General features: G+C 54.3%; 1 protein-coding gene across 12 annotated transcripts in view; it reads left to right on the top strand.

Moving 5' to 3' along the window:
• The window catches only part of GRID1 (glutamate ionotropic receptor delta type subunit 1), a 638,811-nt gene extending 615,913 nt beyond the window's left edge, over positions 1 to 22,898 (top strand). For 6 of the 12 annotated variants that reach the window (XM_072756400.1, XM_072756403.1, XM_072756402.1 and 3 more), the window contains 3 exons: positions 6,050 to 6,216; positions 12,213 to 12,453; positions 22,182 to 22,898. In XM_072756400.1, coding sequence (XP_072612501.1) covers positions 6,050 to 6,216; positions 12,213 to 12,453; positions 22,182 to 22,610 — 837 coding nt within the window. In that variant the 3' untranslated portion in view covers positions 22,611 to 22,898. Of the gene's footprint in view, positions 1 to 6,049; positions 6,217 to 12,212; positions 12,528 to 12,704; positions 12,796 to 22,181 lie in introns of all 12 variants that reach the window. The other 6 variants (XM_072756405.1, XM_072756410.1, XM_072756408.1 and 3 more) reach the window with 2 other exon arrangements.
• Positions 22,899 to 23,510: the final 612 nt, after the last annotated feature.

Raw genomic sequence — 23,510 nt, 5'->3', positions numbered from 1 at the left:
AGAAAATAATAAAGAGTAGGGACATCAGTGGCCTGAGGACTTATGTGCCATTCATTCTCTCTACCCCTTGCTGTGGTCCTCACTATTGACTATGTTCCTCTAGGACATAGGAATACCAGGATGGGGCAGGCAATCATTGCAGACATCCTGCAGGCCTAACGCCTGGCCATCAGGAGCCATTTGATGCTGCTGTGGCCTTAGGACATTTCCCTTATCCCTCTCTTCTCATTCAGGTAGTGGGCAGCCTCCCTGGGAACCCCATGACAAACCTGCAGCATTGTCCTCAGACCCGCTCTCAGGTCCACACACAGACACACAGACACACACGCAGGACATCCCAGTACCAGAAGGCCTTGTCATCTCCTCCATTGTGTTATCTCATTATCCAGCTTCATCCCATTCATGCTGGTCTGCAGCCAGGATCCAGATTAACTGTGCACCCCATGGACTCTTTGGAAGAGCAGCCATAAGACTAACTGTTCGGTTGCTATCTCTCCTGCCATGGAACCTCTCTGGTTTGCCTGTGTTTTCTGGTCCAGGAGCTGATCCAGGCAAGTGGTCAAGCTATCTCATTCCTCAGGTGGCAAGTTTCCTTACAGCCTCCTGAGATTGGCTTGTGAACCCTTTGGAGAGTCCTACTGATTGTCTGCCCCACATTTGCACATCATTTTGGACAACCTATCCGTTGTGACCAGGGCAGGCAGACTCCTTACTGGCTGGTGGTCTATTATCCTCAACCCTTTGTGTTTCTTCAGGCAGTTGGTACCTGACTTCACTTCTCTGCTGCTTCCCTGGGGGCTGTGGTACTCACACACACACACACGCACAGTGGCATGCACTCACATGCACACATTCTCAGTACACACTCACATACCACACACTCCCACAGAGTACATGGATGACTTCATCAAGGTGGAAGAATGACTGGCACAGGGGAGTGGGTGGGAAGAAAGACGTTCTCTTAAATGCTGACAGATTGGTCTCCTGAATCAAGATGAGGACTGCAGAAAGGAGGAGAGGAGCACTACCATGCCCTATAATGTCACACTCAGAATAGCCTTCTAGGAAATATTAGTCCCCAAGATTGTAGGTTCACTGAAGGGCTGCGATGTGGCCCTGAGTTTGCCTTTGTCTAGAACTCTACTCTTTTCACTACATTGTGCTCAAGGAAGGAGGCCAAATCCCTAAAAACCTCCCCTTGGACAGCTGTAGTCACAGAAGAAAAGCTTGCCAAGCTGCCAAAACCATAGACAACATCACAGATTGAAAGAAACCACCAGACGTCATCTGTGGTGGCATCATTCCAAGATGACCATTGTTGGTATTTGGTGCGTGGTTTTATTCTCCATACACCTAAAAACATTATTTTTACACAATGATTTAAAAAGGATATCACAAATACTCATGCAACAACAGATTCTCATCCACTAAACAGCATAATACTGGTTGTCATTTATTTAGCATCCACCATATGAGAGGCAAGGCCCAAACCATGTCACACTTACTGAAGGGTTTACTCCTCGTCGGAACTCTGTGAGGTATGGACCATGTTGCATCCAGAACAGAGGCCCCGAGATGTTAAGCGACTTCCTGCAATCACACAGCCAGCAGGCAGTGGAGCTGGGATTCAGATCAATATAGTCAGAGTCCAGAACCCAGTCTGGTCCTTGTGTACCACAATTATTTTCCTTAGTTTCTTAAAACTCCATAGTAACAGTAATGTAATATTCCATCATTTGATACTATCCTTTACCCCGTTGATTCTCAAGCGTTGAACATTTAGTTTATTTCCGATGCTTGCTAGTTTAAACAGTGTTACTCTGAAAATCTTTGCACAAACATCTTTTCAGAAACTGAATAATTCCTTAGTATAAATCCTTAGGGGTACAATTGCTGCATCCGCACATTTTAAAAGCGTTTGAGTCTCCCCACCAAATTGCCATTCCAGAAATATCACGCCAGCCCGCATTCCTACCAGCAGACTGTAAAATTGTCCTTTCCTCTACAGATGGTCTGGGTTTTCACTGCACATCTTGTGATTTGGTACCGTGCAAAATACAGGTGTCACTGTAGCTGGGGTTCAGGCTGTGCGTGGCAGTGCGTTGCCAGTTTGCAAACATGACCACAGGAGCTAAGACTTGGGATGCTTGAGAGGGCCAAGCTCTCCTTTGCTGGAGGGAGAGGTAGATGTCAGGAGAGGCACTGGGGATGCCCCCAGATGGTGGATGCACATGAAGAGGCAACGAGAGTCCACAGAGTCCCTTGTATCCGACGACTCCATCCAGAGACACGGTATGGGTCCCCGTGACCTCCAGCTCACTAAATTTCAGCAGCTCCACAAACTGCCTCTGTATGCAGAGCTGGAGTGGGAGACCTCCGAGTGCTCTGCCCTGGGAAGTCCCCAGCAGGTGAGAACACCAGGAGCGGCTTCCTTCCCCAGCCCAAGCAGGCAGAGGGGAGAGCCAGAGCGACAGGGCCCTCCCCTTGACCTGGCTCCACCATTCACGATCTGGGTTTGTTTGGGGCAAGTCACTTTCTTTCTCTGAATCTCAGTTGCTTTGTCTGCAGAAGAGGATTCATGTTCTGCTCCTCACAGTGATCCCAGGGATAGAGAAGGAATCAGGTTCCCGAAGGTCCGGGTAGCCAGAGGGACTCTACGCCTGCTCTGTCCCTGGCTCTGCAGACACCTGACGTCCTTCAGCACTTCCCTTCCAGTAACATTCACATTCGACGTTTCAGTACCAGCATTCTTGTTTTGGGGAGCGACGTCTGTTTGCTCCTTTCCAAGAGCACTTAGAATGGAGTAGAAGAGCATAATGAAGTTCTTGCTTCCGAGGCTGTTGTCTCTGAAAGCTGGTGCTCCGTGTGAGTTCTGGGAAGGGTGGAATCAGCGGTGCCAAGAAAGGCAGTGCCGTCTTGTTTTAGGATCAGTGTGGAGCAATGGAGTGAGTCGTCCAATATCCCAGCACACCCTCGGCTTTGTGTATTGCGCCCCAACGTTCCTCCAGCCATAGAGGCGGATCGTTTTCCCCCAGATTTTGGGAAGGGTGCTGCAAGCGCTGAGGCCAGGCACCTCATGTCTCCATCCCTTCCCATTCGTACTGTTCCAGCATGGGCGCAGCGCAGCAGAGCGGACCTCAGGGAAGGCCGTGGGTCCTGTTCACTAAGATGCTTGCAGGGACATAGGTCGGGGTGGCCTGTCTACCTGCTGCTCTCCTGACTTCCTGGGGTTGGATGTCCAGACCCCTTTGACTTTCCCTCTTATGGAAGCTGTTCTTGGCCTCCTGCCCCCGAGTCTCCACATCTTTTCATTTTTATGTCTGAACCTCATGTTTTTCCTTTTCCTTCCAGGGAAAAGGGGAAAGTGAAACAAAGCAGAACGTTTAGAGGCAGCCCAGGGAAATACAGGTTGGGTTGTATTTGGGTAATGTCTGGGAGATTGGAGAGCTCTGTAGGAGCCCGTGTTCTATTGACAGGCAGTGGCACACGGGGGAACCGAGATAGTGTGGGATAGCACGGACCGGGCAACAAGATTAAAGAACAGCCTTTAAGCACCTTGTCCCACGAATCACCAATACCCCTCTGTTAGGTTTTGGCAGATGACATGTGTACAGAACAGTAATAATACTTCATCCATCCTATTGTTTTCTGCTACTTTCACTTTGTATTATGTGCTTCTGCACATGGACGTATCCATGTGCACACACACCAGGCGTGGTGGATAGGCGGCGCAGGACAAGGAGGTGGATAGGGCCCGGGGAAAACTGGTTCTGGCCCTATGAAGGAGAAGCATGTGTTAGAATTTGGGCTGTGCGGACCTCATTCCACGCGGGGACAAGAGGGTCTATAGCAAGGGGACATGACCATGACCGATGGGGTGTTCGGGCTTCTTATAACGAGCATCTGAAATGTTCCTGAGGGCAGACCCAGAGCTAAGAAGGCTTCTGTGCCGCACAGGAAGATAGGGAGACATGTGCGAGGCCCAGAAAGTTTCCCTGGAAACTACGGGACTGGGAAGCCCAGGGAAGGGTCTGGGGCTGCGTTTACTCCGTGTGGTGCTGAGAGGAGGATGAAGGAAGCTCTGAGAGGCTGGGGTGTGGGGAATGGAGAGTATGTCATAAAGATCGAAGGGCCTCTGGCGTGGCTCTCCTATAAGATCCCCTCTGGATCCCCCTGTTGGGCGTCGTCAGGTCAATTCGGGATCCTTCTTCTTGAAGCAAATGTAGGAAACAGAAGAGTTAATTTAGTCCCCGTTTACAAATGGGGAGACTGCCTGTGTGTGGTGCCAGGCATCCAGAGAAAGAGAACCACCTTCCCCTCTTCCCTCCGCTGCCTGGTCGCCGGGGGCTCGCCGCTGGGCCATCGTAGCATCTTAGCATCACTTCTGCGGGCTTCCTGCCGTCTCATGCAGGCCTGACACCAAAGATGCTTCCTTCACGCACCTGCGCTCACCTGTCCCTGAGCCCGCAGTGCAGCCACCAGGGCCGGGGCCGGGTGGAAGGAAGGTGGCCCATGGCCGTGCAGCCTTTGTCAGCATCGGTTTCCGCTCGATCGGGGCCAGCTTCTTTCCTCTTCCTCCTTGGAGCCCCACGTGAAAGGTGGCAGCGAACCCCGTCTTCCTTCTTCCTCCACCATGACCTGCCCTTTTGAAATCCTACAAATAACAACGTCTGATTGTCCCGTTGAATCGCGAGTGTGAATGTGAATGGCTCCAAAGGCAGAACGAAGCCAAATATTAGGTCCTAAGTCAACGTTTTGCTGAGAAACTTGGATACTAAGAGGTTGAAAATGTCTGTCTTTTCCTGAGAAAACTTGTTTGCCGGCAAGAAAAAAATTTCAAAGACTGTTGTCTTCCCATGTGGGGGGTGGGAGAGGAGGGTGATTCACAATTGTATGAGTGGCCGGGAGCAGTGGCTTCCTGCCGGGGGGCGGGGGGCACCACACTCTACCCACAAACCCTTTGGATGGAAAACTTCTGAAGAGAAAATGAGCTATTCTGGCCCGTGGGCACTTCAAGTTCTAGTAAGCGTGGCCCTGGGTGGGACGTCTCGGGGCCCTGAGCCCCCAGCTCAAGGGCACCCCCAGCTCACAGGCACCCCCAGCTCGCGGGTGCCCCCAGCTCAAGGGCATCCCCAGCTCAAGGGAGCCCCCAGATCAAGGGGACCATGCAGCAGGCACGCGAGGGACCAGCAAGCCCACCGCCCGGGTCGCAGTGGCCCAGCCTGCCCCCAGCCCTCGGGGGAGGGAGGAAGTGACAAAGGGGCATCTGTGCGCTCTCTGTGGAGTCAGAACCCTGCGCTCCCGCATCGGGAACAGTAGGCTCTGTTTTCAGGGGGTCCAGTGACGGCGTCTCGGGTGCTTCTCCTTCCATGAAGCAGAGCCGCTGCCTCCCCTCTGAGTCCGCAGGCGGCGGGCAGAGTCTTGGTTAAGGCCCAGAGAGACCAGACGGGCTCTGTGGCTGTGCGTGAGCACGTGGGCCTCCGTGTGGCCGTGGGCAGGTGCCTCATGGAAGGGTGTGCAGCCGTCGGGCGACGGGGAAGCCTGCTGCGTGCGCTCCTGCACATGTGGGTGCGCGTGCCCCGGCATCTGCACTTGCACGCACGTGCCAATGTGTGTATGTGTACGTGTTGGTGCAGCTCCGTGTACACGGGGACACTGTGGGGACCCTGAAAGGTGGCACCGCAGTCACCGGACCCTGAGCTCAAAGGGTCTTCACCTTGCAGGGCGGGCGGGACTTGGCGGTGAAGTCATGGCCATTCGGGCGCTGCAACCAGGGCCACTTCCACGCTCACCCTGAGCAGGGGCCGGGTTGAGTCCTAAGCAGGAATACCAGGTGGGGACCAACAGGTGCCCCTGTGTGTCCGAGGTCCCTGGCTCACCCTCGTGCACTCCCCAAGGACAGGGCCCCCCTGAGGGCGAGCCCCCAAGGGGAGCTCGTGGCCAGGCCGGCGGGCGGGGGCCACGCGAGGGTCCCACAGATCCCACGGGGGCTGCCCGCGCCCCAGACCGACTTGGGCCTGCCTGACTCATTGTGATTTTGGTCTTTCAGGCGAAGAAGGGGAGCTACGCCTTTCTGTGGGACGTGGCGGTGGTGGAGTACGCGGCCCTCACGGACGACGACTGCTCCGTGACCGTCACCGGCAACAGCGTCAGCAGCAAGGGCTACGGGATCGCCCTGCAGCACGGCAGCCCCTACAGGGACCTCTTCTCCCAGAGGTGGGCGCCGTCCGCCCAGTCCCGGGGGGTGGCCTTCCCCTGGGACAAGGGCCGCACGCACCGGCTCCCCGGCTTCCCCCAGCACCCGCCCCTGCCCTCCACCTGCTAGGCCCGGGTGGCCCTAGCCAAAGAGGCCAAGTACCTGGTCCCTCCTGCGGGGGCACAGGCCGTGCTGTGGCCGTGGGCGCCCACACAGGGCACTCAGGGCGGCGGGGAGGCTTCTTTGGACAGCAAGAGGGCAGAGGAGAGCAGACCAGACCCGCTGGGGACCCAGGGAGGACTTCCTGGAGGAAGTGACACCTGAGGCCCCAAGGGCGAACAGGACTTAGCGGGTAGGCCCAGTCATAGTTAATTGGATCTCACAAGGACCCAGCAATTATGTACCCCAATAAGTAATAGGAACTCCACAAGTTGGTTTTCCGTGAGAAAAGTCAATGTGGGAAGTGTCGATGTGGAATCTCGAAAAGTGTGGTCAGAGAAGCACGTTGACACTGTCGTCATGTGCACACGGGCCAGGGGGCAGATGCTGGGGCCTCCAGGGACCTGTGTTCCGCGGCACAGTGGACGGCGGCCCACCCTTGCCCCTCCCCCTCCCCCCAGATCTGCCTCCTAGTAACCCACAAGCGCGTGGGGGTGGGGGTGGGGTGGGGGTGACAGTGGTGGGGAGGGTTGCGTGGGGCGGGCGATGGCCCAAGCAGAGACACCTGCTACCCTGCACCAGAGACAAACCGGCGTCCAGCGTGGATCGGCCTGGTTAGCTGCCCGCGTGATCTGCTGGGAGGCGTCCATCTCTTGTTGAGCCTCATCATCTCTGAGCCCTGAGGCGTAACTCATGCAGAGGGGCAAGAGTGGCTGGAGGTCCTTTGTTTAACACCCCGAAGCTTGGAGAGGGTCATTCAGCCAGCTCCTGGCAGAGTCCGGGTGAGAACACATGTCCCTGAGCCCCAATCCTGCACCCGTGTTGCCGTCCGGCCCTCGATCCCCACGGCCTCCTTTCCCTGCTTGTAGAGGTGGGTTGGGGTTCTGTGATCATGAACAGTGGAACCTAAACCCCGTCAGGGACAGGCTGAGGAGGACACCCTGTGACCCATCCGTTCAGTGGTTTGTCTGCAAACCTGGGAATAGGGGTAGAACTAATTATGTTAAATGAAGCTTTGGGTTTTTTTTCTGGAATTCAGTCAAGTATCCATTCTGTGCCTCCCTCTGCTCCCTGGAGAGACAAGCAGAGTCCGAGCAATTGCTCAGATGGAAGGTGTAAGGAAGGAAGGGCTTCTCTCCAGGATGGGTGTTACCTTGGTGTTCGGAGGTTTACCCCATTAGGTTTTCTGAGACAGGAGGCTCAGGGCACTGCACACGCCAGCAGCCTGTGAGCAGTTTTCTGGGGCACATGGTAAGGGAGCTGGTGGGGCCAATGTGGCAGCAGCATCAAGACAGCTGATGGGCCCAAAATAGCACCCGCGGGAGCCCAGGGTCCCCAGTGAGGGACGCTTAGGGTCCCCATGTACTTGAACTGTCGAGAGAGCTCCCACGGTCTGCAGAAGCGATCGTTGGCGCCCTGGAGAGAGGAGAGAGCTTGCTTCCCAGCTGGATTGTTCAGTGAGTCAGGGCAAGAGAAGGGCCAAAACCGGCTCCGAGGGGAAGCCAAGGATGTTCAACCCAGAGCAGAAAACGGGCGAGGAGAGGGTGGTTTTGCTCACTTCCAATACTGCAAGGCCTGCTGGGTGCAGAAGGAATTCCACATCCTTTGTGTGGCCCTAGAGGGCAATGGACCAGGACCAGCGCCGGCGTGTGGGGTCCCAGAATCCAGGCTTGCCCTGGGACAGGGCTGCTCATTATCCATGCACTTGCTGACCGTGAGGTGCTATTGTAAATGTCGCACCATGGAGACTCTGTTGGCTGCTCCCCCAACCCCAAGAGTGACCATAAACAAAGTGCCTGGCCCAGTTTCCTGGTTATTCTGGTCATTACCCTCTGCTTTCACGAGGAAGCCAGGTGCTCCGTGACTGTAAGTAACTGTCCCTAGGGGACTGCGCCAGCCTCCCGATTATCACCGCCCGTCTCTGTGTTGCAGCCCCTCTTGAGCCCCTTTAAGGAGCTCTGTTGTAAGGTGCATACACAACGGTGAGCTGCCCCTACGCGGGGCATGCCTCAGAGTAGCAACGCTCCATCCCATTGGTAGGAAAAAAGGTCTTATGTAAGTAGCAGAGCCTGGTCTTCCCTGGAGTTTCTGGAACTTCCTTTCCCTTAGTTCTGAGAATTAAGCCATGCAGATATGCTCCCTTGCTTTGGCTGAGGGCGCGGGCCGCGGCCTACACCTTAGGAGTGTGCACGGTGGCGGCTGCGTGCTGCGGCCTGTTCGTGGACCAGGGCATGCCGAGCAGGCATTCGATAAATGTTTAACAACTTAATAGCCATTTATGGGGCACCTACTGTGTAGCCAGCTCCATGACTATTGACCAAAAGAAAGCACCTGCAATTATATCTGTCTGGAAAAATAGAACAACTGGCTCTAGGAAGTGGCTATTATCACTCCGGCTTATTCCTAAGCAGGAGTACGGATTATCACGGCGCGCGTTATGTTTAGCCTCGTTCTAGGCCTCGTTTTGTGCCCGTGACTTGTTTTATCTTTCCTCTGCTGCTTACATATTTAAATTTTCCTTTTGATTTGTTTTTATTTTATTATATGTTTTCCTAATAAATTGCCTTCCATTCTTCCCGGAATAAATATCAGGCATAAAAATGCATACAATTAAGAGGAAGAGAAGCATCAGCAGAACTAAGCAGCCTGCCTGATGTTGCAGTCGATGAGCGGAGGAGCAGGAGTCAGACCCCACAGCCGTGCTCTGGCCAGAGTCCGTGGTCTCCTAGACCAGAACCGAACTCTCCGAGAGCAGGCTGCCTGCACTTACCAGCCTGATGTTCTGGGAAGAGCGTGGCTTCCCGGGGCAGCGTGACCTAGCTCTGAAGAGCAGCCTTGCCACCTTCTAATTGCTACCGGGGGCAAGTTATCTAAGATGTTCAGCCTCAGGTCTTCAAGACATAAAAACCGACATGCTAAGACCTACTTTACAGGCTGTTAGGGGGATCAGAACAATGGAAAATGATCAGTCGGCCCGTGTCTATACTGGACTGGATAGGGCCGCTGGTCAGCGTGGCCATCGGACCATGCAACGGGAACCAGCCTTTATGGAACCCTTACTACTTGCCAGATCTTGAGCTGAGTGGGGCCCACGTGTCCTTTCTTTTTCTTTTTTTCTTTTTCTTTTTCTTTTTCTTTTTCTTTTTCTTTTTCTTTCTTTCTTTCTTTCTTTCTTTCTTCTTTTTTTATTTTTTATTTTTTTAATTTTGATTTTTTGCTTATTTATTTTTTTGTGTCCCCTCTTTCCACTTTGTCACAAGAATTCTGTGGTAGGAGTTATTTTGATCTCCGTTGTTTTTTTCTTTTTTTAAGATTTTATTTATTTATTCATGAGAGAGAGAGAGAGAGAAAGAGGCAGAGACAAAGGCAGAGGGAGAAGCAGGCTCCCTGTAGGGAGCCCGACGTGGGACTTGATCCCGGGTCTCCAGGATCACTCCCTGGGCTGAAGGTGGCACTAAACCGCTGAGCCACCAGGGCTGCCCCTGATCTCCAGTTTTTGTAATAAGGGCTGCAAAGGGCAGAGGTGTCCTGCCACGGTTCGCGTGTCTGCAGGTCTGGGTTTGGACTGGTGTCTGTCAGAGCAGGATCCGCATAATAAATACGAAGCTGTGCTGTCTCTCGGCGAGCCAGCCATCTGCCCGTGAGGCTTCTCACAGCTCTGAGATCTTGCGTGCCCAGCCCTGGGGTTCCTATAACTGCCAGGAGGCCCAGCTTCCTGGGACCTGCCAATGGAGACTTAGGCGATGGCCTTTCAGCATGAGCTAACTGGTAGACCGCTTCCCTAACATGTCCAGAGCCACACGGAGGTAGTGGGACGCAGCACCTGCCCAGTTAATCATGGCTGTGCCATGGGAGAGGTCTGCGGCACCCAGCAGCCTACCGAGCACGAGCCCGAGCACGCACCTGCACATGCTGATCATGGATTTATCTCAATGACCAAACCCCTACGTGCACAGCGGCATTTTAGGTCTTTTGTGCCGACTTGTGTCCTTGGCACTTGACAGACATTATCTCATTATCTCACCACGACCATTTCAGTTTAGATTAGTGTTCACGATTCAATTAATGCCTTCATAATATATGGATGCAACAAACATCCACTGATGGCCCAAGTTGGGCCCCACTGCGCTTGCTCAGGAGAAACCATGGAGAGTAACATACAGCCTCGGACATGAAGGATTTGCTCACCTGGCGGGTTGTGGGTCTGTCTTGCAAAGATGGGACAGCTAGTCACTTGTCCCGTGGCACTCGGCTAAGATCTGGGGCCTCCGTAGCCTGCTCTTTGCACAGAGCCAGGCTGTTCACAGCCCGTGAGAGCCATGCTGTGCTGCACCCACGGTGCTGGCAGGTCAGAGGACTCCCTCTGGGCTGTCACCTTCCCTCTCCACCAGTCACAGCCCACGCGGAGTCACAGAGCCCAGCCTCAGCCTGTAGTCGGAGCTGGCCTGCAATGCAGGTGCAGGCAGAGACCAGCTCCTCAAGTGGCCACTTGCAAGTGAGCTTCTCCTGACTGCACACCCAGAGGGCTCAGAGCCGCCACCGCAGGTGTTATCCCCCGGCTGTACCACCATGAACTAGGCGGGAAGAAGGAAGAGCTCAGGTTGGAGGGGCCTGGGGACGATCAGCTACTACTAGCTCAGTGTTCAGACCCCTGCACTACGGGGGAATCCATCAGATACCACAACAAAGGACAACAACCAACCAGACACCTACACGGGAAATAGGAGAGCAGCGCGGGCTGCCCCACCTTGGTCAGCGGGTTGGAATCCAGACTCCCTCTCAGACCCTCTCCGAGCCTGTGTTCTTGGCTCTTCCTGCTTTACCAACTTCATCTCCCACCATCCTCCTCCTCAGCCACCATCCTCCAGCCTCAGTGGCCACGTTGTCACATCTCAGACATACTGGGGACATAGCCGAGAGCAGACTCTCAAGCATGGTGGTAGTCTCTCCTTGTTGAACGCCATCCCTGCCAACCACCAAGTGACTTAGTCAAGATGCTCTCTATCTCCCTGTGCCTCCATTTCCTTCTCTGGAAAAATGGGAAAATGGAAGGAACCATCCCGAAGGGTTGACATAAGAACAAAATACTATTTGTCCAGTGCTTAGGATGTGTCCTGGCATGTAGAATGTGCTGGACAAGTACGTGCTATTTGATGACCAACCTTCCTTGAGGCGTGTGCTCCCCCTGTCACCTCCTGCAACACCCGAGCCTGGACTACCCTCCCCATGCACCAGGTCTTAGCTCTTCTCTTTCCATATCCTAGTATTGATCACAGCTTCTGTCTCTACACCAATTGCTGTGATTGTTTCGAGGTCCATGTCGTTGTCTCTGATCTCCCCCGCAGCCATGTGGGACATCCTACACAAGCGAGGCAGACACTCCTCAGACCAAATGAACGAATGAGTGAATAATTTGGTGAATCCTAGCGGGAGAGACTCCCGATGCTGTTTCTGAATTTGAAAGAAAGCATCTTTGTAAATCCATGGTCTCAGGGTTGCCTCATCCAGTTCTGTATTTTCCGATTTTATCCCCAGAGCCTTGGCCCTGATCCCACATGAAGGGTCCTTGTGTCCTTTGCTATGGAACTTTATCCCTGGGCAGCAAGACGGGGTGGGAGGGAGCATCGAGGCTTTTGAGGAGGAGAGAGACAAAGGCTGATGTGTTTCGGTCCAGAGCCCTCTGCCTGCAGAGTGGAGAACGGGGTGGGGAAGGGAAAGGCTGGAGCAGCTTCAGAAGTGCTACCGCGGCGGTTCAGCAATGTCTCTGGAAGGGCCAGCCTGCTGGGGGAGGACCCGGGGTCCCCAGGACCACATCCAGGGGGCCAGTGGTGTGGCTCATGTGGATTGTGTCTTGCAGGATCCTGGAGTTGCAGGACACCGGGGACCTCGACGTGCTCAAGCAGAAGTGGTGGCCGCACATGGGCCGCTGCGACCTCACCAGCCCTGCCAGTGCCCAAGCCGATGGCAAGTCCCTCAAGCTGCACAGCTTCGCTGGGGTCTTCTGCATCCTGGCCATCGGCCTCCTCCTCGCCTGCCTGGTGGCCGCCCTGGAGTTGTGGTGGAACAGCAACCGGTGCCACCAGGAGACCCCCAAAGAGGTCCGTGCCCTGAGTGCAGCTTCTCCCTTCTGCAGCCTAGAGACAGGAGAGCCACACTGGGCAGTTTTCTTCCAGTTAGTATTTACCGGAGTCGCTCGTGTGGAGACAGCAGTGTTTTATTTGGGGTGGGGGGCTGGTGTCGTTTTATGTGGATTTTTAAAGCAAGAGAGCAAATGGAGGGGATGTTTTTGTGTTTGAACAAAGGGCCAAGGCACCAGCCGTGGCCACTAAAGTCCTGTATTTATCTGTAGAGCGGGTACAGCATGAGCAGCGCCAGAGAGCCCTTCCCTACCCTGCCCCGCCCATGTGCCTCCACCCTGACCTGGAGAGAACAACTGTAGGGTAAGAGAGGAAACCGAATTCCTTCTTGGTTCTCTTTGCTTTCACATCAAGGGCCACAGGGCTCTGCTCTTCCAGCATGCAGGTAGGGACTGGCCCCTGCCCTCATCCCTGCCTCCCCTCCCTGCCTCATCTTCACAGGGTGCAGCCGGGCCCACAGCCATCCAGGCCCTCCCGGCACAGGGATCACCGTGGCTCTGTCCACACTCCAGGTTCTGGCACACGTCCCTCCTCGCATTTGCCAACCGCAAGCTGATTCTGCCCACGACACTTCCTTCTATTGGGGTTTTACTCTTCAAGCTCTTTGAGTTTTTTTGTTTTGTCTTGTTTTGTTTTGTTTTGTTTTGTTTTTTTATGAAGCCTTCACCAAGGCAGCCTGGAGTCCACTCCCCAAAGGGAGGGTGGCAAGAGTGCCATCTGGGGAATCAGGGGGTGATATCCTGTCAGCAGAAGCCTACATGCAGGCAGCAGGGCGTGAGCCCAGCCATTCCCTGGCAGGCCTGCCACGGTGTGCTGCATATACCTCAGCCTCCTCAGAATCATAATCAGCAGATTATGTGGCGACAGGCAGGTGTAAGTTCCAAACAAGATGCAACAGCCCAGAATTGGGCCACGTGATGGGCCACAGCGCCTAAGTGGGTCTGTAACGGGGACCCCACGGGTGGAGGTGGTAACATACTCTCCATTCCTCTCAGGCAGCAGCAACTCTCCGTCATCACACTGAGTTTTTGCCGGAAGGACCTTGCCGTTGGACTCAGTGTGTTGGAAGTGTTTGGGGACATCCATCTTCTGCCTTCCGTGTGCCTCCTTGCAAGGAAGCGCAGGGCTTGGCTCTCCCATGGTCTCCTGCTTCCGCTCCCGCTCCTGGGCCGCAGCAGAGGCGGGCTGAGGCGTAAGGGGAGGCCACTCAGCGGGATGGGTAATGATCTGCCTGCGTGTCTGTGGCTCCTGGAGATTTTTTTTGTGAAAAAAGTCACGGGGAGGACCTGCGAATTATTTGAGGAGTCGTTTCAAGGAAAGGCCGCAGATATGTCCCATTACCGAATTGCGTCTCACCACCCAAGCCTATATGCACAGAAGCATCAGCGTACACTGAGGGTGGTAGGCTGGGCCTGGAGCTTCGCCCCCATGGGACCAGAGAGGACCAGATCCCATTGCGCCCACTCTGTGTTGTTTGCTTTGAGTTTTTTTTTTCCAAACCCAATGAGCCATACATAGCTTGATTTCCTCTGTGCAAATGTCCTTGGGTCAGGGGAGCAGAAAGGGCTCCCCGCAAACCTCACTGTCATGGGAGCACTGACGGGGATGGCATGGGCAGAGTGAGTGCCCAGGCTCAGCCCTCCAGGATGCCACTCATGAGCCAGGTGCAGAGAGAGGCCATTCTTCCCCTGGATCGGGCGTCCTCATCTGCATCCAGTCATCACGTCCCTTCACATCCCCTGTTTAGTGTTTAGGGACAAGCCTGGCCTGAGTGGCCCAGAATGAATGATCACTGTGTGTGTGTGTGTGTGTGTGTGTGTGTGTGTGAGAGAGAGAGAGAGAGAGAGAGAGAGAGAGAGAGAGAGAGAGAAGGGGGAGGAGGAGAAGGACCAGCATCGGGATCAATTATTGGAGAGACATGGGAGGCAGGGGTAAAAGAGAGAAGCGCAGAGGGATGACCAGGAGACCAGGGAGGAACAGCTCCCTGTGGGGAACAGCTCTCTCCTTGCCAGTAAAGCACCCTGCCTTCTCTCCTGGCTTTTGCATAAGCCCAGGATCTCAGGCACGAGAGGTGGGGATGAAATACATTGGTCCTGCCTAGAAAGTGCGGGAATTTCTGCCTCTGCCACCCACCTGCTTCCAGGTAGGAATGGGGACCAATAAAGAGGTGGGTTGGAAAAGCATAGTCGCTGCCTTTCCTCCAGCCCCTTCTGGTGTTGCTAAGAAGGGGTGCACAGTGGGAGAGGGAAGTAGCCCGACTTCTTCCTGGTTTTTGTAGGTTCCCTATTTCCCAGTGAAATTTCTCCCTCCCTCTTCTTCCTTTCATAAATACGCCGATAGGGGCACAAGCCTGCGTCCTCGGGGAATGTGCCCCCGCAGGGGTGGACAGGGCGGAGAGGTTGACCTCTTCGTTGAGCACGAGCATTCTCAAGTGATCAGAGGCTACCTCGGATGTACCAAGGGGACACCCAGCCCCACTTGGGAGTGGTGGGGACATGGGGGCAGAGGTCCTGGCTAGTGAAGAGCTCGTGGGACTTGGAGTTGCTAGAAGCCGATGCTGAGGGGCTGGTACAGATCCTAGAGCTGGAGGGGAGATTGCGAGTGGCCTTCGGGGCAGGGTGAGCCCAGGGAGGGCAGTAGTCGCGCCTCCGGGAGCTCCACAGTGTCAGCATCAGCAGCGGGAAGGAGTGGAGCAAGGGGCAGGGGCTTGCTCTGACGGACTTGGGTGCCAGGCCAAGTGGTCGGAACCTCCTCCTGAAGGGAAGAGCCGCCAGGAGGGGGCTGGCACACCAGGATAGTCGGGGCACGTATTTCAAACCTTTGACAAATAATAACGGTATTTAATCCAGAACCACTTTGTGTTACTGGTTGCCCATGTTTTATGGAGCAGCATTTGCAATTAGGTGAGAGTGTCCGGTTAATCTTGGAGCGCTTCATTTCAGGGCATTGGCCATATTTCTTAGGAGCCCGAAAGCTGTCTTTGGGTGTAGTCCTAGCTGTGTTTAACGGCTTGTGCTGAGATGTCTTCAGACTTTAGACACCTACTTGAGGAAGAGTAGTAATGTGCGTTCAACCCCTTAATATTCATGTGGGTTTGGGCTCATATTTTTTCTAAGGAATCAGACTATTATGTAGTTACCCGGTGCAGGTGAGTGCAGCAGGCACCGCGGCTGCAGGGAAGAGCCACCCTCTAGATTTATGGGGGCGATGGAGCCATTGCTCTGAGAATAAAATATTCATGAAATAAAGATGAGAAGCGCACAAATGGGAGATGACATGAAGAGGGAGGGATGAATCATCTGTCGCTGGGCTAGGAGCCTGGAATGCTTGTGCTTCCTGCCTTGCCTGCCCAGCCCGGGCCCTGCTGCCACCGTAGACGGGAGCTGACAGGGGCCAGGGTGCGGGGGGCAGCATCAGAGTCGCTGCCCCTACAGCACCCCCCTCCCCCTGGGGAAGATATGTCTCCGGGGACACTCCCTTTGGCTCTGTGCCCTTCTCTGCCTCCACTGCTCTGGCGCTTCTTCAACTCATAGAAGGGTTATTGTCCCCTGTGCCTACCACCCCCCACCCCCGGTCCTTTGAGCAGCCACCCAGTATTGCCCTAAGGTCCCAGGAAGGAAGGTGTGGAAAGGGCCATAAGGAGCACCTGCCCCCGGGACGTGCTTGGTGAGCGGGAGCCCACGTGCTGCTGCCTCCCAAGGACCTAGAGGTGGGCAGTCAGGGGGTGGGGAAGGCACGTCACATCCCAGGGCACCTTCTCTGTGCCACATGTTCTCTTAACTGTCCTGATTCTCTTCGAGGACATTGGAGGGAGGCATCCTTAGCTCCAGAGAAACAGGACGCAGAAGTAGCAGGGACAAGGTGGGATGTGAAGGATGTGTGTGCCGCTGGGCCTCCCCTGGGTTGTGTGCAGGAGCAGGGCATCCTACCTAACGTTCTCCGGGAAATTTGGGGGAACGACAGGTGTTGGGATTTTTCTTGAGCCAGAATGCTGGCTCCCAGCTACGCTCTGACGTCCTCTGACTCCCAGTTTCTCTCTTCTGCTGAGAACTGAGCCTGGCCCAACGGCTATGCTGCTGATACCAGACCTCTCAGCGGGTGGGCGAGGGGAGCGAGTGCATGTTCCGCGCCGGTGATAAGTGTATGCTGACCACACGCCGGCGCGTAGCTCAAGACCAGTTCAGACGTTGACCGCCCTGTAGCACGTCCCGCGCTCCCTCGTGGGCTGCCTCCCTGCACACGCACACTGGCGCTGGCGGCCAACGGTCTGCCACCTGCCCCCGCTCGCAGCCCGCTGGCACTTCTCCACCTCTGCATCCCCATCGCTTAGCCCCATCTCTGATAGCAGAGCCTCTGGTTACGCGGTGATGGATGTAACTGGAGTATTGAGCGCCTTCTGTATGCCAGGGACCAAGACGGATGCTTTACCCAGAACATTAGCTCGTCTGGTGCTCGGAGCTCAAAAGTGTTTATCGAATGAATGAACCAGCCTGGGCTCCTATAAGGAAAACGTTATTAATGTTAAATTGTGGTGTAATCATTGCAGCTGGATCAATGGCTTTCAATTATGGCTACACCTCAGAGGTGATTAATCCTGGAGCTTTTTAGAAATACAGATGCTTGGGCTCCATCCCCCAAGGGGTGGTTTCAGGTAGATCTACGCAACTGTCATTTCGAAAGGTTCCACACATGCTTCTGAGATCCTTCCAAGGACGAAAACCATGGATCTACACCATCCTTCCGAGGGGGAATTGGGAACACACAGCCTGGCATGGTGGAAAAGAACCCAGTGTTTGGAGCCAGGTAGATGTGAGTTCAGATCCTGATGCTCCACTTACCGTGCAGTTGCATGACCTTGAGCAACTCTCTTCACCCCGAGTCTCGGTTCACCCCTTGTGTGCCCGCTGCCACCATCTATGACGGGGGGTGTTCATTAGCTCTCTCCTCTTGTTGCCTTCTCCTGTGAAATCTGTGACGGAGCATCAGAACTCTTTCTCATGATGCTCAGGAAACTGCCCATCATCTCCCAAGACCACTTCATCAACTGTTGAACTGCTTCGCTCTCACCCCACGGCCATCCTCAGCCCTCCAGCCCAGCCCATTGGAGTTGGGCAAGTCTTTGGAGCAATACTTAAGGAGACCATCTGGATGGTGCTTGTCCCCACCGTTGGGTCTCATTTGCAACCCAGCCAGTCTCAGAGCTGAGTGGGGAACCACACCTCTACAACCACTGCAGTCCGGGGGGAAGCCCCTCGTCCCATTTTGTTCCATCCCAGCTTAAAGTAAAAGCCACTGGACACCACACAAAGCTGGTTCTAACGAGTCCCACGTGTAACCGGCTGCTACATAGATGATAGTTGAGTTAATTACCGTTTTCCAGCACGCTGAATTATTTCCACGTTGGCGAACAGCGGCTTAATTACAGAACTTCATCTCCCTGCAAGACAATGCCTGGGAGAGGGTCCCCGGTAACCTCAGTTGGTGCATCTGTCATCATGTTTAATGCGAGGTAAGAAGCGCAGAGCTGGAATTCAGCCGGACTCGTGGAAAAATGCGGTCTGTGAATTTTCTGTCATATTCAGGGATGTTTGACTAGGTCAGTTACCTGCAGTAAATTAATGAAGACAGCAGCAAGTTTCCGTGCGGTTGAACACCGAAAACTTGAGATAATGAGGATGTAAACTGATGTAGTTCACATAAAAAAGTCCATTATTTGAATTTGCATAACATAATAGAATGTCCCGTTTTGTCTAAAATATAGATAATTATTCAAATCACTCCTGCCTCTTTCCTCGAGCAGGCGGGTTATTTCCGCCTCCTCATTCCTTGGCGGGGGGCCCCTGGAGATGACTTCGTGGGGGTGAAGCCTGCGGCCCCAGGTGACCCAGGATCGACCACACGGGGGTTTCTCCAGTTATCTGCGCATCGGCTCCGAGCCCCGGCAGGCCGCTGAGGACGTCGCTGCGCACGTGGCCCGACTGCAGGTGCTCGCAGGGCGCTAGGCATTTCCCTTCTCGTTTTGCCGTCCAGTTGAACAGTCAAGTATGGGCAGCTCCCGGCGGCGCCTTGCCCTCCTGGGTTCGTCTCGCGTCGGAGCTACCAGCGCTATAGAAGCTGAGTACAATGAGGTCCCGCTGGTGCACAGAGTATTAATGACTTGACTGCCATTTGGGGTGGGAAGGTCTCCCCGGGGAGTCTGTTCGGCTGGCGTGGACCTTCTCTCTGCGTCCTGACACAGGGAGGTCACGGGCTAATGACGAGCCTCCCTGGAAGCCGACACCCGCCGCTTCATAGGACGGCTTCATTTGTCCTGAACTTGAGGCAAGAGAAGAACTCTTTGGATTCAGGAAACGATTCAAGCTCTTTCCTCTCAAAAATACTGATTCTAGGGTAATTGGGCTGTCTCCACACCTCCACTCTGGGCTGGTTTTTATTCTAGATGCTTTGGTATTACCAGGTCAAGTCCTCACAGCCGTGATCAGTATGCTAGGCCGGGGCCCACAGCCGACCCCTTTTAGAATCCTACTCTCGGAGCCTCTTCTCCCTTGTACCTCCCCTGGTGAGGGATTCCATCTCGGAGACCTCTTCCGCTCACGTTCTTTTTCAAGGATTCTGGGTGGTTGGTCTTTCCCCAGGGCTCTCCTTCTGTTTTGTGTCTGTGGCATTAGGGAGAGAGGGGGCTCCCTTCACTGGGCCCCGGCTCTCGGCTCTCTGCCTCCTGGTGGCTTCCTTGGACAGGACATTCCCCTTCCCCTTTCTCTAGACCCCAGCAAAACGGGGAGCATCTCCTGGACACTTTCCTTCTCACTTCCAGAGTGAACAGGGCTGGGACCAAGACACTTGCCTCCCACTGAAGACTAGTCCACTTCTAAACTTGACTACTTTCCATTCCCCCCAAAGATCCTTAAAGCCCTGGAAAGAAAATCTAAAGGAGGAAAAGGTGAGATTCCGTAACTAACCACTGCTTCTCATGATCCCAAATCCCGTGTCCATCAGTTTTCCTTTGATGGAAACTGAAGGCTCTGCCAACGGGGACATCGGCTCAACCAGCCTTCTACGAGCTTCGCTGTCTGCAAAGAGAAGGGAGGGTTATATTATTAAACCCCAAAATTGTCTGAACTTCTCTTTTAATGTGTCCAGCTTCCAAGACCTCTGATACTTGTGGCCTGTCCCATATTTTGAAATGAAAATAACCAAGAGATAGAGGTATTTACCCACATAGCTGTGGCACTGACTTTGGGCCAACGCCGATGAAAGAATTGTATCCGTGTTCTATCGGGGGCACACGAGACGGCTGGAGAAGCAGAATGGGTTGGGGGGCAGGAGTCAGGCTTGTCCGCAGACTTGGGGGACAAGATCCAGGAGGACGGTCGTGGCGCAGAAAGTTTGTTGAAGTACTACTGCTGTATTGGAAGGACAATCACCTTTTTCTGTCTTTCTCTCTTAGTTCAGGATTCAGATCCAGTCCTATTGCTCTTGCCTGCATCGTGGGCCTGCATCTTAGCTACAGGTGGGCAGGACACCTGCCAAACCATCGTCCGGTGAGGAAGAAGTAGTTTCCCAAAGCACACAAACCATGGTGTCCTTAGGAAGGGCTAATTGATGCACGGTGGCCTTAAAACAGCCAGGGGCTAATACAGCAGGTTAAAAAACTATTAAAAAGAGTTTCATAGGCAAGAATAAAAACAAAGCAGATAAAACACAGAGAAGGGAAGCAAGGTTGCACAGAGCTGGATCAATATGCTGTAAAGTAATTAAGAGAACTGAATTTGGCGTCTTGTATTTTTTCATGAACTTGAAAGAGTCCATGAAAGACCAACACATGCATCACAGTCAGTCCGGCTGAGTAAAGGCCTGGTACTCTCCAGCCACTCCGTGCAGTTTCACCAGCGACATTTGCCACCCAGAGGTGTCCTCAGCTTGGAGCTGGTTTCCTTGCATCGGGAGCTGAGCTCTGCTGTGTGGGGCTCAGGTCCCTGGAGTGTTGGCTCCGCCCGTGGGGCTCTGCGAGCCATCTGTTTCCATCCAGGACACAGAGCCGCGGCCCCATCGTGTCTTCCATCCTCAAGCCAGTTGGCTTTCTGATTCTCAACAAGCAACAAGATGCTTGTTTCTTTGCTCTTGAACTGGAATGAGTTCTTGACTGTCTTGTGGGTGTTGTTAGTTTTCTTTTTCTGGGAAAGAGTCTGGGAAGACGGCAGCTGCCCCACAGAAGCCAACCTCTGTCTACCAGTCATGAACTCAGCAAAGGTGCGGAGAGGGCCGTGGGCCTGCCTTCGTGCCAGGGGGCACTGGCAACAAAGAGTAGACTGCAGAGGCAACGTCCTTGCCGGAGGAAGGCTAGGTTGAGACTTCCCGGGTGTCAGCCCACCCATGGAAGGGAGACTTTCACCACCTACTTGGTGGCCTCTTTCTGGTGAAAGCCCTCTCCCACCAGCCTCCTAGGAGCTCAGAACAGCCACTGGGATGGCCCTCGGATTTGTACAGTTCCTTTTCTCCTTTGAAAGCACATCAAGGCCTTTTCCATTCTGTGGGATTTCTAACCACCCTACAAGTTGGGCAGGGGACAGTTCCTCTCTCAACCTTATGGGTGTCTCCATTAGACAGCCTGTGATGTTTGGTCTTGGAGCAGAGCTTTGACATGGTATTTCTCTAGGAGCTTGGCATCAGAAGCTTGAGCAGTAGGCATGACCTTGCCTGGCACATTGGCATACTCATGCTGCCTGCAAATTGGAGTTAAACTTTGAACCCCTCATCGGGGAGCTGGGGTGGCTATGGACACCTGGTCTTCTGCCCCACCTCCTTGGGGGCCCCAAGCAAACAAAGTGCATCATCTTTGTCCTTTAGGAGCTTCTAAGCAGCTCGGCCTCCTTGATTTATTTTGATGTTGTAGACGAAACATCAAGTTATTTGAAAGGAGTGATAGTTGTTCCGTTTTATTCTCTTTCTTAAGCACACAACCAAACCCATTTCCTTGCCACCATTTGCTATACGGAGAAAGAGTCAAGGGTGAGGGTCACCCATCTTGGCGGTCTCAATGCTTTGGATACCAGCAATGTCATCTGAGAAGTCCCTTTCCTCACCATCCCCACCCTCTTCCTCATCTAGGAATCGGCCCCGTGAGCCTTGGAGCCAGGGAAATGCCTGTTGGCTGGCGTCTCTGGAGATCCTGCCCTGGGGGGTGGGGGACGGGGGTTTCGGGGTGAGCCAGGACTTCACTTCCTCCTGCAGGCTTCCCAGGCCACCCCTGCCGATCACAAGGGAGGCCACTGACCTTCCTGAACCCAAGCCTCCTTTTGTTGGATGATGGGGATGATCACTCAAGGCTTCCTGAACATTGTAAACTCTGTGACAAATACATGGGGGACCCCAGGGGCTCAAGGGCCGGTTGTGTTTATTCCCACGGGCACTCCCTCATTCTCCTTTTGTCTCTGCTAGTTCTTCAAGGCATCTCCTCGCAAGGGCTGCATCCGGGTGTGACCTGCTTGCTGGGTCTTCGCGACCTAGGGGCAGTGTGAGGGGGTGCAGGGGGATTGGGGGAATGCTCACCCCCTGCCCGCCCTCCCCTCCCCCCAGTGTCCAGCAGGCTGAGCAGGCCTGAGGTGGTCTCCAGGCCTCCCAGAGTTCGTAGAAAGCCAGTCATGGCTCATGTTAGGGCTCGGCCTGACCTTCCTGTGCTTTCCCTCCAGGATAAAGAAGTGAATCTGGAGCAGGTTCACCGGCGCATGAACAGCCTGATGGATGAAGACATTGCCCACAAGCAGATTTCCCCAGCGTCCATTGAGCTTTCGGCCCTGGAGATGGGGGGCCTGGCTCCCAGCCAGGCCTTGGAGCCGACACGCGAGTACCAGAACACACAGCTCTCGGTCAGCACTTTCCTGCCCGAGCAGAGCAGCCACGGCACCAGCCGGACACTGTCGTCAGGGCCGGGCAGCAACCTGCCGCTGCCGCTGAGCAGCTCCGCCACCATGCCCTCCATGCAGTGCAAACACAGGTCGCCCAATGGGGGACTGTTCCGCCAGAGCCCGGTCAAGACCCCCATCCCCATGTCCTTCCAGCCTGTGCCAGGGGGCGTCCTTCCAGAGGCCTTGGACACCTCCCACGGCACCTCCATCTGACCGCGCCGCCTGCCCTCCCGCCCGCCCATCCACCCACCCGACCAGCAGAGCTTTTTAATACGAGACAACGACAACACACACCACACACACCTGCACACACACACACAGAGACTCTTTCATTTCTCTTGTACATAGGTGTAAATAATGACAGAATGGAGTGGGGTAAAAGTGTATTTTGAATATTCCCAATTTTCGAAGTCAGTAAAAAAAAAAAAAACCACAAAAACTGTATGAATGACTTTGTAAATTTTGTTCTATATGAATAAAAAGGCAAATTACTTGTGATCATTCTGAAGTGCCAAAGAAGCCCCGTGTTCCTGGGCCTTTCTGAAGGCAGGAGGTGTGATCAGACCAGGAGCCCCTTCCTGCCAGGGGAGAGGGGAAGACAAGCAGCCACCCCTTTAGAGGAACCCCAGATGCTGCTTGTTGCCATGCCCCGTGGTTTACGGCCACGTCCCCCCATGCCTGGCCCTCTGTTCCTCTTCAGTCCTCTGGGCTGGATAACGGGGAGCCAGCCTTGGCGCGACCCCGGGCTACTGTGCTGGGGGGTGACCAGCTGGGACCTGGGAGACTCCTGGTACATGGGGCAGTCCTCTTGGTCACTCCCTTCATGACTTGGGGGCTGTGGACCCCAGAGAGGCACCCCAGTGAGCTGACCACCCGAGAGTATTGAGGCTGACACGCTCTAGGTTCATATAGTTGGCCTTATTGTTTGACTCTCTTCCCCTGATGAGAGGAACCGACAAGGATAGACTGTGGGAGAAGGCAGAGAGGCCCCACCATAGGCCAGCTGGGCCTGCCCTTGCATGCTGGGTGTTGAGGCATGAGGCCAGGTAGGCAGGGAATAGCCCCTGGGGGTTGGGGCCTGTGGTTTCAGGTGGAAGGACTCCGTTGCAGGAG

The sequence above is a fragment of the Vulpes vulpes genome, chromosome 4, assembly GCF_048418805.1.
Source record: "Vulpes vulpes isolate BD-2025 chromosome 4, VulVul3, whole genome shotgun sequence".
Lineage (NCBI taxonomy): Eukaryota > Metazoa > Chordata > Mammalia > Carnivora > Canidae > Vulpes > Vulpes vulpes.
Note: the sequence above shows the minus strand (reverse complement) of the source record. Positions and strands in the feature narration are given on the sequence as shown.